Source organism: Terrapene carolina, unplaced genomic scaffold, assembly GCF_002925995.2.
Source record: "Terrapene carolina triunguis isolate 2854851 unplaced genomic scaffold, T_m_triunguis-2.0 Scaffold113, whole genome shotgun sequence".
NCBI classification, from domain to species: domain Eukaryota; kingdom Metazoa; phylum Chordata; order Testudines; family Emydidae; genus Terrapene; species Terrapene triunguis.
The window spans coordinates 7,416,434-7,433,773 of NW_020664464.1; the positions used below are offsets into that span (position 1 = coordinate 7,416,434).

The 17,340-nt window shown below is 39.5% G+C and overlaps 1 protein-coding gene across 2 annotated transcripts in view; it reads left to right on the forward strand.

Moving 5' to 3' along the window:
* TLE1 (TLE family member 1, transcriptional corepressor) overlaps positions 1–7,559 on the forward strand; it is a 111,905-nt gene extending 104,346 nt beyond the window's left edge. For both annotated transcript variants that reach the window (XM_024193152.1, XM_024193154.1), the window contains exons 17-20: positions 539–686; positions 1,074–1,224; positions 1,703–1,779; positions 6,327–7,559. In XM_024193152.1, coding sequence (XP_024048920.1) covers positions 539–686; positions 1,074–1,224; positions 1,703–1,779; positions 6,327–6,434 — 484 coding nt within the window. In that variant the 3' untranslated portion in view covers positions 6,435–7,559. The remainder of the gene's footprint in view (positions 1–538; positions 687–1,073; positions 1,225–1,702; positions 1,780–6,326) is intronic.
* The last annotated feature ends 9,781 nt before the right edge of the window (positions 7,560–17,340 follow it).

Here is a 17,340-nt window from a genome sequence, read left to right on the forward strand (position 1 = left end):
GTTTAGTGACTATGGGATCTCATGACCTACTACCACTGAGGGAATAATTTTGCTGATTCAGTCATGGTGGTGGTGTTGTTTTTAGTTTTCTGGATTCCTTCCTACTAATATTTATGTAACCAAATCTGCTATGTATTTATCTTCTTGATTAACAGATAAATAAAAATGCAGAAATAACTAGTTTGTCCCCTGGATAGTCTGTTTTTAATCTTGGTGATTCATTCATTTTTTCCAGGTGTGATGGCTAACATACTTGTACTTTGTGTTTTAAATAGCTTTCCTTCCTCCCAAAATTTGATAGGAACTATTTGACTGCTTTTGTTTAGCTAGCTGTATTACAGATCATTTCCCTAACACCTGCAAAGTGGTTTTTGTAATGTGTGCATTTCATGTCCAGCCAGGGGGAGGGGCTGGCTCTTGCACATCAGCAGACTCAGAAGAGATGACACACACATACAGAATCCAAAACTAACAACACAACAGTGTTTACCTTGAGCTCTGGCAGGAAATCATTATTCAATCTGGTTTGTTTTATCAGGCAATTCCAGGGCCACACAGATGGAGCCAGCTGTATTGACATTTCTAATGATGGTACCAAGCTCTGGACGGGAGGTTTGGACAACACTGTCAGATCCTGGGACTTGAGAGAAGGGAGACAGCTACAACAGCATGACTTCACATCACAGGTGACTAGGTTTTCCTACTTTTTTTTTTTTTTTAATTTGCCAGTTTATTTAAGATGATACTCAAGAACTAAACCCAGTGCAAGTGGGAAAGTTTTATTTTGCTGTTAGAAGCCAAAACATGCATTATGTTTTGGAATTCCTATAGATTATTGGCTAACAAAAATGCAACGATAGCCTAAATGATATCTCACTTCCCGCTCCCCCCTAAAACATAGTTTGAATTACATGAATAGATAACTAAATATTCCCCTATTTTCTTGTCAGAATTGGAACGATATTCTTGCTGGTGAACAGTTTGGTTTTGGTTTTAGTCTCTTTCCTCCATTGTGATATTTCATTCATTAACTTTGCAAAAAGATAAAGATTTTCCTTGTTTAATTTCCCCAGATCTTTTCCCTTGGATATTGCCCTACTGGTGAATGGCTAGCAGTGGGGATGGAGAGCAGCAATGTGGAAGTACTACATGTAAATAAACCAGACAAGTATCAACTACATCTTCATGAGAGCTGTGTGTTGTCACTTAAGTTTGCTTACTGTGGTAAGTTGGCCTGGAAGCCAGGGGTTCCTATGTTCTAGTCCTTGCTCTGCCAGTTACTTACTGTATGACTTGGGGAAGTCACTTCACCTTTCTGCCTCTTATTCGCCATCTGTAAAATGATGGTAATACCCATCTACCTTCCTCCCATGGCTGTTGTGAGAATTAGTTCATGTTTGTAAAGTGCTTTCTACTTACTAAGTGGTTATTTTTTTTCAAAGTATTATTATTACAAGCAGCAACAGCATTCCTCTGTGATGCGTTTCATATCCCCCCCCCTTCCCCTCCCCACACAGATGTAAGCAAAAACCATGTTGATTAGTACCAAGAGCTTTGAATAGTGCTAATCAGCCAGCTAATAACCCCTGAGGTTAATATGCCTATTGAGTTAAACTTCATAAATATGAGTTGAAAATGTAAAATCTGTCAGTTGTTGGATGTTTTATTATACGTTCTCATTGCCTTTCTGTTACATTTCTAGGTAAATGGTTTGTGAGTACTGGAAAAGATAACCTTCTTAATGCCTGGCGGACCCCCTATGGAGCCAGTATATTCCAGGTAAGAGTAATAGCCCCCCCCCCCCCATTTTTTTTTAAAAAAAAAAAAAAAAAGATTATTTTTTTTAATGTTATATTTTTCTTTGAGTGATTGCACATGCCCATTCCATTTCAGGTGTGTCTGTGCTCAGTGCACCAAAGTTGGAAATTTTACCCTTAGTGGTACCCATTGGGGTGGCATATGCGCCCTCAGCCCCCTCATGCCACTGCCCCGACCTCCCTCAGTTCCTTCGCACCGCCTGGGACCAGTAGTCAGAGTGCATGGGCATGCTGTTGCAAGTTTCTCCCTTTACACGGAAATTATCTTCCTTTATGTAAATAGTTAAGTTAGTGATATTCATTGGTGTTAGATTATTGTAGGTTTTATTGGTTGTTTTTCTTGGAGCATTGGTTCCCTCTTATTCGTGGGTTACTGACACCCAGTACTGAGGTATGCGTTGGTCTCCGGGTTTTAAGTCTTGTGCTGGTTGCAAGAAATCTATGCCAAAGAATGATCTTCATTTCACCTGCCCGAAGTGCCTTGTTGTGGGTCACGTTCGAAATCCCCGCCAGATTTGCAGGGACTTCAAACCCCTGACGAAAAAAGACAGGTAGGTGAGACTGCCATATCCTCCTGGAGGCTGCTCTGCATCCACCTTCTGTACCTTCCTGTCAAGGAGGGCATCAAATACTTTAGCATTGGTGAAGACTGTCCCTTGGGACACTGCTTCTGAAGGTCAGCACCAATCCCCTTTTCTAGTGGTGAGAAAGAAGCATGGAAGACCAGACCATTCATCAGAGGAGCCGAGTCTTGGATCATTCAAAGATAGAGATCCCTGGGAACATCCATCAGTAAACAATCTGGAGGACAAGATAGGGTATCCTCTGGGAAGAGATGCTCCCTGTTACCAACCTCTTCTCATCAAGGGTTATCGACTTCAGCACCCATGCCTGGGCCATTGAGAAGGACCTCTGCTACAGTGCTGACTCCTTCAGTGCAAAAATAATAGTACCAGGAAAATCTCTTGGTACTGATGACACTGGAGACCTATGTGGCAGCACAGGATCTACTCTGTCTCATGGTGCCAGATTCTCTGATGGTCCAGGAGACATGCTAGCTGGTACCAGTGAAAGGCCCTGGCTATGGACCTACCTCAGAGACAAGTTCATCCCTTGATACTGTTTGGGGCTAGCTCTTTGGAGTGTCCAGCGCTTTCTCGCTCAGTTCCATCCAGAGGTAAACAGCATGCTGTCCCCAGTTCCGATATCTCTGGAGAGACACCCCCAGGCTCTGGTGCTGCTTGGCACAGTACCACCATGGTCATGCGAATCAGGGTCTTCCTCGGATTGTGAGGTAGGCTCATATGTCCCTCACTCCTGGGTTAGATGACAACGCTCACCTTCACCTTCATTGCAGGAATTCCGTTCCTCTTACCTATTACATGTGCAGAGATGTGGATCTTTGGAGCAGTTGTGGCTGGGGTCCTATGCCATATCTATTCCTTACTGGAAAACTGTGGGGCATGCCTCCCACTTCCAGATCCTCCCTGGTTTCCTAGCCTTATAGATCTTTTAGCAGATGACAGATCACAAGGTCCGATTTCTGGTCAAGAATACCCATTATCAATTTGCAATCCTACCCTTCTGCCTGTCTGTTGCCCTAAGTCTGTATATTTATAAAATGCATGGCAGGGGTAGTTGCATTCTTAAGGAGAGCAGGAGTCCAAGTCTTTCCTAACCTAGATGACTGACTGGTACGGGATCAATCCAAACTACAAGTGGAAGTCGGTCTATCCTGGATCCAATCTGTCTTCGGCTGGTTATGTTGAACAATGAGCACAAGTCAATCTTCTTCCCAGTTCAGAGAATACAATCTATAAAACGATCCTGAATGCTCCAGTAGCCCGGGTGTTCCTACCTGAAGTCTGATTCCAGACAGTGTTAAACATTTCCATAGATCTCAAAGACGATCCACCTACAACAGTAAGATACTGCCTCAGATTACTGGGGCACATGGCCTCCTGCACATATGTGGTTTGGCATGCCAGAATTCGTCTCCAAATGTTGCAGAGCTGGTTAAGGTCAGTGTACTTCCTGGCTCATCACCCATTGGACATGTTGATTTGAGTACTTGGGCATGAGTGATAGCCTCCTTGGTCTAGTGCAGTGCTTCTCAAGCTATCTGATGTGGGGGACCGGCAATTTTTTTTTTCCAATGTGCCAGGGACCGGTGCCATATTATTATCCTATTTGATGCTCTTATGAGGAAACTCGTCGTGTACCGGTAGCCGATGGCTTGCGGACTGGCACTGGTCTGCGGACCACCACTTTGAGAAGCACTGGTCTAGTGGACGGATCCAGCCAATGTGTGTGTGGAAGTTTCCTTTGCCCCTCCTTTACCCACACTGACTTTTTGACTACAGGTACTACTCTAGGTTGGAGAGCTCACCTAGGAAACCTACAAACGCAGGATCTGAGATCTCATCAAGATTTAGCTTGCCACATGAACATGTGGGAGTTCAGGGCTATTCATCTGGCCTGTTGGGCTTTTCTCCCTCACATCAGGGGAAACACTCAACAAGTCCTCACGGACAACACTGCAGTGATGTTCTACATGAACAGACAGATAAGGGCCAGGTCAGACAATCTCTGTCAAGAGGCGATACATCTTTGGGAGTTGTGCAATTCTTCTCAAAGCCTGTCACCTTCCTGGTCTTCAGAGCAGCTTGGAAGATTACCTGAGCAGTTTGTTCAGCATAGATCATGAGTGGTCTGTCAGGCCGGAACTTGTGAGGTTCATTTTTCAAACCAGATCCCTCACATAGACCTGTTAACTACTCACAAAGTGTCAGCTCTTTTGGTCACAGTCGGGGATTGCTGACAGATGCTTTCCTACTTTCTTGGAAAGACAAACTGCTGGATGCCTTCCCTCCTATTCCGCTATTTCTCAAGCCCAAGAAGGGTCATGTTTGTATGGCCCACATAGCACCAAGTTGGCCTAGCCAGCATTAGTTCTCCAGTCTGCTTAGCCTTTCTGCCAGGTTTCCTTTGACACTATCTACAGAACCCAATTTTATTTCCCAGGACCACGGTTGCCTGCTACATCCCAACATGGCCACTCTCCATCTTACTGCCTGGGTGCTCCATAGTTAACATCTCTAGAGATGGAGTATTATGTTCTCATGAATAGCAGGAAGCCATTTACTAGATATGCTTCCCTGTTGAAGAGGAAACAGTTCTCCTTCTGATCAAAGCAGAAAGGTGTTTTTGCAGTCATGGCCATTATCCAACATGTTTTGGACTGTTTGTTCCATCTGAACAAGAAGGCCTATAGATTACTTACATCAGAGTTCACCTGACAGCTACCTCCATTCTCCACCCACCAATTGCAGGCCACTCAGAGTTTTCTAATCCTATAGCAGTCAGAGTCTTAAAAGGTCTGGACAGGCTATATCCCCATGTCATGGATCCCATTCCTCCCTGGGACCAAAATCTGGTGATAACAAGGTTGATGGGTCTGCCCTTTGAACCAATGGCTACCTGCTCTTTACCTCATCTGTCTATGAAAGCAGTGTTTTTGGTAGCTATTACCTTCGTGAGAAGGGTGGTGGAGTTACGAGTTCTGGTAGCTGACCCTCCTTACTCAGTTTTTTATGAGAACAAGGTATACTTGTGCCCACATCTGAAATTCCTGACTGAGGTGGAACTCCAATACTTTAATCAGGCCATATATTTACTGACTTTCTTTCCTAAGCCCTCTTCTCCTAAGGATGAGGAGAGGTTCCATACCTTGGATGTTAGAAGAGTACTTGGACAGAATTAGGTTTTATAGATCATTGTCCCAGCTGTTTGTGTCAGTTACAGTCAAAATGAAAGGACTTCCAGTCTCAACTCAGAGGATTTCATCTTGCATACATCTGTGCTATGATGTTGCCTATGTACCCCCTCCAAACAGGGTGGTAGCGCACTCTACAAGATCTCAGGCAGCTTCAGCAGCTTTTTTGGCTCATATACCTATAACAGACATTTATAGAGCAACTTGGTCATCAGTGTACCTTTATTACGCGTTATGCTATATCTCAGCATTCCAAAGATAATGCCACTTTTGGACAAGTAGTTCTTCAATCCTTGTTCAGGTAGACTCCAAAACCCACCTTTGGATTGTACTTCTTGTGCGTCACCTGAAGTGGAATGGACATGTGCAGTCGCTTGAAGAATTAAAAACGGTTACTAACTTGTTCTGTAACTGTTGTTCTTTGAGATATGTTGCACATGTCCATTCCATGATGCACCCTCCATCCCCTCTATCAGAGTTCATCTGGTTGGAAGGAACAGAGGGTCTGGGGTGGCTCTGCTCTTTATACCATCATGCAGCAGCACGAGGTGGTTGATGGTGCATTCGCCTCCCCAAAGGGTACTGCTAAAGGAAAAATCTCTGGTTCACTGGGCGCGCGCGCACACACACACACCTCTGAAGTGGATGGACAAGTGTAATACGTCTTGAAGAACAGCAGTTACTGAACAAATTAGTAACAATTTTTGTTTTTGTTTTTTTCCCCCCCCATCTAGTCCAAAGAGTCCTCATCAGTGCTTAGTTGTGACATCTCTGTGGATGATAAATATATAGTCACTGGCTCTGGAGACAAGAAAGCTACAGTCTATGAAGTCATCTACTGAAAAATGTGATGGGGACATAACTTATAGAGTTGAACTGGGCCAAATGTTCTTAATTTGTAGAAGTAGAGAGGTTTTACCTTTTTAAAAAAGGAACAAACTATCAGTTTCCAGACCTTGACATGAAACAACTCCAAGTATACAAAATAAAATAGAAGGCAACATCCAGCAACTAGGTATCAGCTACCTGGACCAAATGAAACACGGAGGCAAGATGGACAGATGTAGCCTAGGTTTTGTGGATTTAAAAAAACTGAGTCTGCTGATGAATGTTGAAGCCTTTTATTTTTCTTTCTTTCTTTGTGACCTCATGCAGATCTTTCTCATTGCCTGAATATGTGGGATTACCTTTCTTTTCCTTGCAGTTCAACTTGCATTCTGTCCTGTGTAGAGCGGTGGTGTCTGAGACGAACTTGTTTTCTGGTTTTGCATCTTGTGATATGTTTTTGTATTTTTGTTGAAGGTCAAATGTTTGTATAAATTGTAAATATATTTGGTTTATTACAGTAAAGGCTTTAGTACCAACAGTCTTTTTTGCTCTCACTTATTAAGTGATCTGTTTAAAGACTTTTTTGGGATACAAGTACCTTTTGTAGGAAAATGCAAAAACTATGTAAAGTTTGACAACAATGTCCTATACTTCCTTTACTAACCATCCCTAAAGTTCATTATCATACCTGAAAACAGTAGTTTCACATACCAGTTTATAAAATTCAGTAGGAACTGTTTTATGCTACAGAAAACTGAAAAGAAATTTTTTTGTAACTGATCAATTAGTGCCAATATAAAAATTGAAGAACAATTCATAAAGATGTGCATTTAATTATAATTTTTCTCAGATGTCCAATATATATTTGATTTGGCAGAGGTAATATACATATTTGTGCCTAATTATAACCCATTGAGTTCGCTCCAAAACACATACAGTAAGAGGTGACTTTTCTCACACACCTAATTAATCAAGTTCACCCAGAACTACATTTTAAATTACTACATCAAATCTCTGGTGGATTAAAGGGAGATTAAAGTGAATAAATGTTATTGGACAAATTATACCACTTCAGATTCTAGTTTCTCTTTGAGGAAGTGATGTGGCCTGGCAACTTATGGTCATTCTGTATATCTAAGGCTAGGTCTACACTACGGGGTGGGAGGGGGGGAAGGGTCGACCTAAGATACGCAACTTCAGCTACGTGAAGACGTACCCTAAGGCTCTGTGAAATCTTAGTGAGGGCTCCTTGAGTTAAATTGGATCGTACTCCTGCCATTGACTGGGCCACTGTTATGGTAGTTTTGAAGAACCATGCTTTGATGCCAATTACCAAAGCTAGAAGCCTCAAAATTATCTGACTAGGCATTATGTACTTTAAAGATAGAGCTGGGAAGAGAGTTTGTGAGAACTACTACTTCTGATGCACTTAAATTGTGTATACGTTGGAAAACTACATCTGCTATTCAGTTATGATAGTCCTAATTAATAGGATTTTGTCTAATATTTGCATGATAAGCTCAGATACTATGCTAAGGAGGGTCACATATGTACCTTGGTCCTAGATAATAAGCTGAATAAGCAAGTTATATATGGAGCGTACAGAGGAACAGGTAGGAAGTTATATAAATGGCAGACAAACTAACGTTTATTTGCAAAGAACTGCCCTCTCTGATTTTCTTCCTGATGTTTCATGAAGTGGCCCACATCTCTGCTCTTACAAAAAAAGACACGTTACCAGGAAGAAAAGGCTGTGGTTGAGAGATTCATTAGCTGGCTGCAGAGTGTCCCATGTGGGAGAAAATTTCCTCTCTGGTTTCCAGTGCCTGCAGAGACATTAGTTTTCTTTTCAATTTATGTGACTATTCTACTGAAACCATTTCATAGCACTGTGGAATTGTAATGGCTGTAATATATAACTTTTGCATTTCAAATGTAAAATGTTAACCATTCTTGATGGTCTAGTTTTGTTGCCGTTTAAAACTGATGCTTTATCTATACATATCCATACATGTGCCTAGTGCTGTACATCTGTATGAAAATTAGACCGACCAGGTTTGGTTATGAATTTTCATGCTCCTTTGGTGCATTGTGAGGTGTGAGGCTGAAGCACTCTGGTTTTGACCATCCAGGAGCATGGTGTTTGGTATAACTGCACAATTGATTTTTAAAAATATTAAATCATTTTAAAAAAGAAGAGTTTAAAAACAAATGTACAAGCTTACTAAAAGTTACTCTTTTAAAAATATCCCTACTATTTTAAAATTTTAGAGTTATTGGGAGCCTACTCTCTGTATCTCACTTTGCTAACCAGTAATTGCAGATCCCAAAACACAGCTCATCAGCTGAAGTTTTGCACATGAGGGATCTTGATCTTAGCTGACAGGTACTCTTTTTATTGTTTCCAGGGAGACTAATGCTAGATGGACAAATAGGGCTAAAGTTTTAATATGTTTACTTTATTTAAAAAGTTTCCTTTTATATTTTTATTTCATGCATATTTTCCAGCAAAGGGCACTGGAATGCTTGCTTTTGATAGTCTGGGATGCTCCTTGTAATCTTTTCAAATGCCAGTTTGCATAAAAAAACCCCAAGAGTGATAGAAAAACATAACTACACCTAAGATGGTCCCCCACCACCACCTTTTATGAATAATATTTAATCCAATGGCAATTCACTAACAACCCCTGATTTGTGTGGTTAGGCTGTGCACCCACAGAGTTGGAATGTTATTTATGAAGATAAGCTTATGTTATATAGATGATTTGGGGAACTTTTAAATCCAGTTTCTGAATGAGAACAACTAGATCCCTGATCACATCTATTTCAGGTTCTGATCCAGCATTTTTTTGGTGTGTTTGGGGAGACTGCTGTGTCTACAACTATCCCCACTGAAGTCCAGTGGGGTTCATTGTGGGTGCAACAGGCCTCTCACACATAAGTTGACGGATCAGGGCCTTAATATTGAATCCCTTAGTATTCTTGCCGTTTGGCTTCAGTCATTTCACTTTTCTGGACATTTTTGTAAGTTTTGCAACTATATTTCAACATGACTATCAAGCTGTCAAGCTTTTCCCACGAAACACTGCAAAGGACACATCAATTTCCTAAATGTTTCCAATTTTTTTTTTTTTCATAAAGAGATGCTCCCTCACTCAGCAAAATCTTGGAACACTTCTGCAAACTTCTCAACAAGAGCCAGCAGCTGTAGAACCTGTAACTTTTTGTAAAATAATGGGTGGAGTAGGGATGTGCGATGGGGAGAGAAACAGGCCAAAATTCTTTTCCTCTGTCATGTGCTCCTGCAGTAGCAGAAATGGCACTGAAAGACGCACACACAGACATGAGCATTCTGGATATTCTAGCAATAACTGCAAAGTGGTTTAAAATATTTATCATCTTGTTTGCAGTGTTGTTGTAGCTATGTTGGGCAAGGATGGTGTCGCTAGCCTCTGTTTGCCAGACGCTGGGAATGGGTGACAGAGGATGGATCACTTGATGATTACCTGTTCTGTTCATTTCCTCTGGGGCACCTGGCGTTGGCCACTGTCGGAAGACAGGATACTGGGCTAGATGGACCTTTGGTCTGACCCAGTATGGCCATTCTTATGTTCTTATGTTGGTCCCAGGATATGAGACACAAGGTGGGTGACATAATATCTTTTATTGGACAAACGTCTGTTGCTGAAAGAGACAAGCCTTTGAGCTCCACAGAGCTCTTCTTCAGGTCTGAGAAAGTAATTGGAGTGTCACAGCTAGGTTTCTTCCAACATGTGTTAACGCCTTATGCTTAGCAATCTGTTCTTTCTTGTATTTAGCTGTGACACTGATTACCTTTTCCAGACCTAAAGAAGAGCTCTGTGGAGCTCAAAAGCTTCTCTTTCACCAACAGATAAATATTACCTCACTCACCTTGTGTCTCTATTTTTCTTCTTGCCCTTCAATTATAAAGGAGTCTCCTTTTTAGCCCCTTTCTGGAAATATCTACCTTGACTCGCTGTGTGGCCTTCAGTACTTTGTATTGCCTAAACAGCACACGAGCACTTTGTCAGACAGAAGCAGGGAAGCCTTATAAATTATATATTGGTTGTCAATGCAAACAAAGACTGATGGAGAAAAGATTTGTGGAAATATCAAGTCATCTGAACAAAGTCATCGTACTAGTTCACACATCTATTTTGTCTGTTTACATTATGAATTACAATATGACATTGATATATTTCCCAGTAATGTATCCTATTTATATAAAATCCTATTTATATCATTCAAAGCAAAGAACTTTCCCCACATCAACCCAAAAGCCTCCAGCCCTCAATAAAAGATCCGGAATATGTCTGAATACTTGTGATGGATTCTTTTAAGAGGCTTTAATATTTCAAGAACTCTTATTTTAAAGAAGTATGTGTAGCAAATGGAATATTAAGTGCATAGACATTTAAAATGGTAACATTACATTTTGCCATAGTATAAATGTCAAAACTGATTCTCTGTCTATCATGCAATCTAACATACACATTTATATACAAAATATGGGCCGTCATTGAAATCACTTCACTAGGTTAGCAACATCATTTGTGTAAGTGGGTAAAATTTTCAAAAGCACCTAAGTCACTTAGATGCTTTTGCAAATTTTACCCAGTTGTCCTACTGAACTCCATGAGACTACTCACATGGGTAAAGTTATTCAAATGTCTAAATATCTTCAAGATCTAGTCCAGTAATAGGACTAGAAAAATATTGAATACAACATTTTGTTCTGTGTTTTGCTTTCATTTGTTTGTATTTATTGTGTTGGCAAATTTGGTTCTGCAAATGTATAACCAAATACATATGTAAAATAAAAATACTTTTAAAAAGCCCACTTTATAAATTATGAACATAACAAATAATGAAAACACACAAAGGATATGAGAAAAATGAATGAGAAGCAGTTTGTGTTCAGAGGACCCAGTATTGTTAGAGACATTTTCCTTGAGACAATGTATGTGTGACTGTAGTTCTTCACAAAGCTGGATTTATATTTCCTTGGGTTGGGGTTAAAAGTGCAATTCTGCTTTGAAAAGTGACTGTAAAATTGACATTGTGGGGTTCCATGTTTATCTCAGTGACATCCTTATCAAAGAGTTTACAAATAAGATGGCGGCTTTCTTATATTTCTAATTGCCAGCACCACAGGTTCCTCCTAAAATAAGAAAAACAAGCTGTTCTTTCAGGTTCATGGATCAGCAGCAATACAGATTCTGGAATTGCACCTTAGTTAGCAGATCTGTTGGTGATGCGTGGGCCAAAAAAGAATCTGGTTTATTCTCCCACTTGTGTGTTGGCTCTGCAGCACTAACAGGAATAAACTATAGTATCTTACTTTTCTCATTGAAGTAAGCAGAAAGGATTTGAAAACTGCTCAGGGAAAAGCCTGGAGTAAGAAGTGTCACTGTTTCATACATATAACAACCACACTTTTAAAATGTATTTTTCAAATCCCAGGTAATCAGTATAGTTAAATCATGCCTTGTAAAATTGTTTGGTGGTTTCTATGGGGTAAATGTAAAATAATAATCTGCAATGAACTCTTCCAACCAGAAATGGTGAGACATGTGTTTGGTCTGTAATAGTAACTTAGTCATTACTTTCATTTTTGAAAAAAAAGGTAGTTCTCAACATTATTCAGAATATTATAAACTTTGTAGGTGTGGTGCATCTCTCATCTCTTCTGAAAGCAAGGAGCACAAATGCAGGTGCAGTAATCTCTTGAACTAGTCTGTGCATTCTGGCAATCTGTTTCATTTTGGGCTATCTACTAAGTTTGTGGGTGATAGGGTCTGCTACCTATATTCACCCCTTATAAGTTTTGGATAGAGAGACTCATCCTTTTTTGTAATTTTCCATGCAAATTTTGCCCATGTTAAGGCCCCACTAATTCATATCAAAATGCTGGAATCAGTACTATGAAATTCTGATACTGTACATAGCTTGTCGAGGGCTGCCTTTTTGCTGTGTCCACAGAACAAAGGCGTTATATTTCCTGAACAACTTTTATATCTGTGAATTCTTCCAGGAATGAGTAGGAGATTAAGATCACAAATAGTTGGGAGATTAAGTAATCACACATACTGCTATGCTTAGCCTTTTGATGCACTCTGTTATGAGCATAGAAAATGGAGATGGTAGCTTGCAACTGAAAATAATAAACATTCATGTTTCTTCAAGGACAACATTTAATGGCAGGAAAAAATTAGCAAGCAGACTGAAAAGGTCACAAAGGGAAGTTAACATATATCATGGAAAACTAAGAAATCATTTGTTACATCCTTGGTAGTGGGCCTAATTTGTTTAAAATAAAATCCATCTGTTCGTTTCACACTCTTTGTTCCATTTCCTTGCAGCAATCACAGTGGATTACTCCATTACTTTAAAAATTGGATGCAATTATGATAAACTAATAATTCTTATTTTGTGGTTAACTGCGTCAGGATATTTTGGAAAATGCCCAAGCTTCCCTTTATTCTTCTGAACGATCCCAATAATTTTTTTTTTTTAAAGTCCAACCCAAGAATTTTTTTTTAATTGGGTTTAAAATAAATGCACCATTTTATTGTTGGTGAATTCTAAAAGAACACTGGCATTTAATAAAATGTTTTCCATGCGGATGATGATTCAGCTATGTACTTCTGTTCAGAATGTTAGTATCCTAGCACACAGCATACATTTCCAGGATTTTGGGGTCAGATTATTCAAATTCCTTATTTCAAGCTCATATGAAATTAAAATGACACTTGTTTCTTCCTGGGACAGAGTGCTTTCACTTTCCATGCAGTGACCCAGTGCAGTACCATGCCTCACTCTGCGTCCATTTGAGTTCGTATCAATTCTCCTGAGATGTTCTAACCCATTATACAAAGCGCTTCCAGTGAAGTAAACCTAATCAAAGAAGAGTGTAATAATTTAATACAGTGCAGAATATGTGTGCTGCTGACATCAGTTGGGTGATCTGGAAGATGATTGAGTTTTGAAATATGTACTTCACTCTATATAAGTCCATATACATTTATCCAGCATTATTTTTGATTTGTTAAACTCAACTCAATCATAGTAGCTACAATACCAGTGCATGTTGCCAGTCCAGCTAATTTAGCAATGATTAGCTTGCTTTTAAATAGTTTTGATTAACATTATCATTTATCTGCTTTTTTTTGTTATGTGCATGTCATTGTCTTGATACTGTATTTATAATTTACCTACTCCTGCAGTGTTTTTAAATAGCTCATTAAAAACACAAATATGAAATGGCAAGTGGTTTAAAATTGAGGATTTCAGAATGGATGTTAGAATATTTCAACATTTGTTCACAGTAACTTTATATTTTTCATTACTAAGATAATTCAAAAAATCCTTAAGGCTGAATTATAGTAAAAAGTTTATAAATCCCAGTACTAAGTACAAACTAATTTTCTCTGCCAACATACAGCCATAACTTAAATGGGATTTTGTTTTTTTTTATTCTACCTAGTTTATTCATGTTGAGGAATTTTTTTTAACCTTGCTACTTCTAATGACTATAATTTCCTGAGTATTAAAGTTATTTTAAATGACAAAAATATCATTTAGAAACTTGTTCACTTATAAAGTGCCATTAAAAAAATGTTTACAATATTTACCCTAGTCCCACAATTTTCACTATACTTGAAATGGGAAAAACAGTAGTAAAAGTAGCTGAGGATAATTTTTAATGGTTCCTTCAGTGTAAATTGTTTTTGTCTGGGTTTAGCTGCTTAAAGCTATCAATATCCCTATCTGTAATCAAAAAGATATTAAGATAATATTTTTAAAAATCTTTGCCATTGTTACTAATACCCTCGATCATTTTAATGTGGTGATTTAAAATATTTACTTTTTGTTTAGTTCAGTTTGTTTTTAGTTGTGTGTCAGTAAATTGATGAAGTGAAACTACAATGGTCAGTTTCACATTAGAGTTCTCAAGTACTTTTGGTCTTCAGAGATTGTGTTGGCAACATTTGATTATTGTTTTAGAGTCTTGTTTCATGAAAATGTATATTCAAATGAAGTCTCAGAGAAGGTTTTTTTTTTTGTTTTTGTTTTTTAAACACCCAAAATGTGAGGCCCTCAAGGGCTTTGTTGTTTTGTGTCCTTAGTTTGTTACTTAATGCAATACATTTGAATTTAGCCAACAAATTAATCCCTTTTTGTAGACATGCCTTGTGCAAAGACCCCTGACAGGTATGAAAATAAAGAGAAAACATCACTGCACATTTAGCAATGAAACTGTACATTCCTGTCTTTTAAAAGCGAACAATCTCAAGTAAGCTATTTAAGACAGTTAAACTACTAATCATACGTGATCCATTTTTAACTGTGGTTTCCAGCCAAAGTGCTACAAAGTGATATGCGGTGATAACAAATTCAGAAGGAAAAGAATATGAAATTCAGATAGCAGCTTGAATGATTTGCTGTTAGCATGGGGCCCAATAACACTACAAAGCTATAAACTCTGTCGATTTAGATTGCCCAGTTAGGTGGCAGAGATGCAATTTGTCTTTTCTGTAGCCGCCTGCTGCTTGCTAGCTCCATCTCCTGTCACAGCCTATTAGCTCCCCAAGAAAATTGGTGGGAAATTGCCTGCAGATTGTAGGAAATTGCATCTCCAGGCCCTGGAAAAAATGTAGGATAGCACGACACTGACCCTCCCAGAGCAGCTATTAATACAGCAAAAACTGACCTTTGGCTTGGTGTGAAACGACTTTGCTATTTTCTGAATAAAGACTGTATTATGTGTGGTTGAAGGAGGGAACAACTTATTATCCTAGCCAGGCTTGTAGCCAACCTGCCTGAGGAAGCTTAAATATTACTGATAGGGTTTTTTCTTTTACTTTTGGAGGATAGAAAGGAGTTGTTGGGGCACTTATAGATAAAACTATATGTAGGAATGTCCAGAAGCAACCTTTCAGCATTTCAGCAGCATTTTTAAAAAGTCAAATGCAAAATATCTGAAAGAAAATGTTCAAAAGAAATTTCTCAAGCTAATCTCAAACCAACAGAATTTGATAATCCCCTGCACTAGCCCAGCCTTGGCAAGAGTAAAATCAGCCTCGTGGCTGCTCTGTTTTACACTACTGGGATTAGATTTTTAATGGGCCATACGCTAGTGAAGGATCAGTGTAGCAGAATAAAGCCTACACTCTTCCCCCTATAGTGGGGGTGGAGGTGGCTGGCACAGGAGGCAACACTGCCAGCTTTAATTAGTGAGGAGTTCATCTCTGCCAGGAAATTCTCCACCAGACATTTACAACCAGAATCTAGGTGATAATTTTAAAATTCATTTCACATTCTCTTACAACGCAACATGCAATGAACCCTCTCCCCATATCCTATTTCTAGACGTGCTAACTTGTGTTTAGGCCATCTTCACAGCACAGCTGTAACTGCCTAGTAGATAGACTATACCCCAGGGACTGTGTATTGTGCACATTTTAGCATTAATTTTGAGTACTTAAAAAAAAAAAAATCCAGATGTTGTGTTGACTTCATGGCCTTGCTTTTATACAAAGCCACTTCAAAACCTGCTGCTGAAGAAGCTTTGTTTTGTTAGGATAATAATGTAAACCTGAAATGCCCTATTGATCAGGGGAGCTGGAAGGTCCAAGGGTAAGTAGTAGGGGATATAAAGTCTTTCACATCTATGTAGGTTGCTGGCTCAAACACAGATGAGCTCCATTGTTATGTGATGGCTGTCCAGTGACCCGTGTGAAATAAATGTGTTTCATTCCCCATTGGAGAAGTGTCCACCTCACACAAACCACCACAATTGGCACCTTTACTGACAGTCACAGAATTGACTGGGCCATGGAAACCAAATTATCCCCTTATAGATAATTCCTTGAGGTCAGGGTTGAGGCATGGTGACAGAGCAGTGTGGGGAAGCATGCACTGCTGCTAGTGTATAATATTGCTATTGGGAGGCTAAATAGGATTTCACACTGAAGGGCTGTCAGTTGGACACCTTTTATAGGCTCTAAATGATCATAAATGCATGCACATGTATAGTGATCAGAAGTGCTAAACTCTTGCTGAGGAGTTTTCTTTCTGCATTAAAGATAGCAGTGATTTCATCTATGAGTAAGTGACTTTAAGAGGAGCTATGCAGGGCAGCGATCAGACATTGTGTGTTTTTTTTTTCTTTTAAAATACCAGAGTAGGAACAAAGGATCTGCCATGCATAATCAGACCATGGGTCCAAGTCTACAATACTGCCTTCAGTTGTGGCCAATGGGTGACAGTTCCTATAATGTACCTAGCCAACAGTATGAGATCTTATTACATTTGTTTTAATATGCCTGACTCCAGGTATAGAGTATCAAGACTACCACCCCAGCTCCAAATCCCAAAGGGTGTTAAGAGGCGGGAGGGAAGTTCCACACAAGGTAGTGGGTATGTGAGGGGGTGAAGAGAGGACTTTCAGATGAGATTTTACAAATCAAGTTGATGTCTGTGCTTCCTCAACATTAAACATACAATATTCCTGCTGCAAACTGCCTAAGCATATAAGGTAGCATTATATCTTTAATGACTATATACAGCACATCTGATCTCTCTTTTTAATGCCTCACCTAAAAGACATTCACTTCTAACCGTTCTCCTTACATGCACCACATTATCAAGTCTTTTGAAAAATCCAGACAGAGTATCTGACTCTGATCCCTAGTAAAGTGGTGGGGAGAGAGCTCAGTGGTTTGAGCATTGGCCTGCTAAACCCAGGGTTGTGAGTTCAATCCTTGAGGGGGCCACTTAGGAATCCAGGGCAAAAATCAGTACTTGGTCCTGCTAGTGAAGGCAGGGGGCTGGACTTGATGACAACCTTTCAAGGTCCCTTCCAGTTCTATGAGATAGGTATATCTCCATTTATTA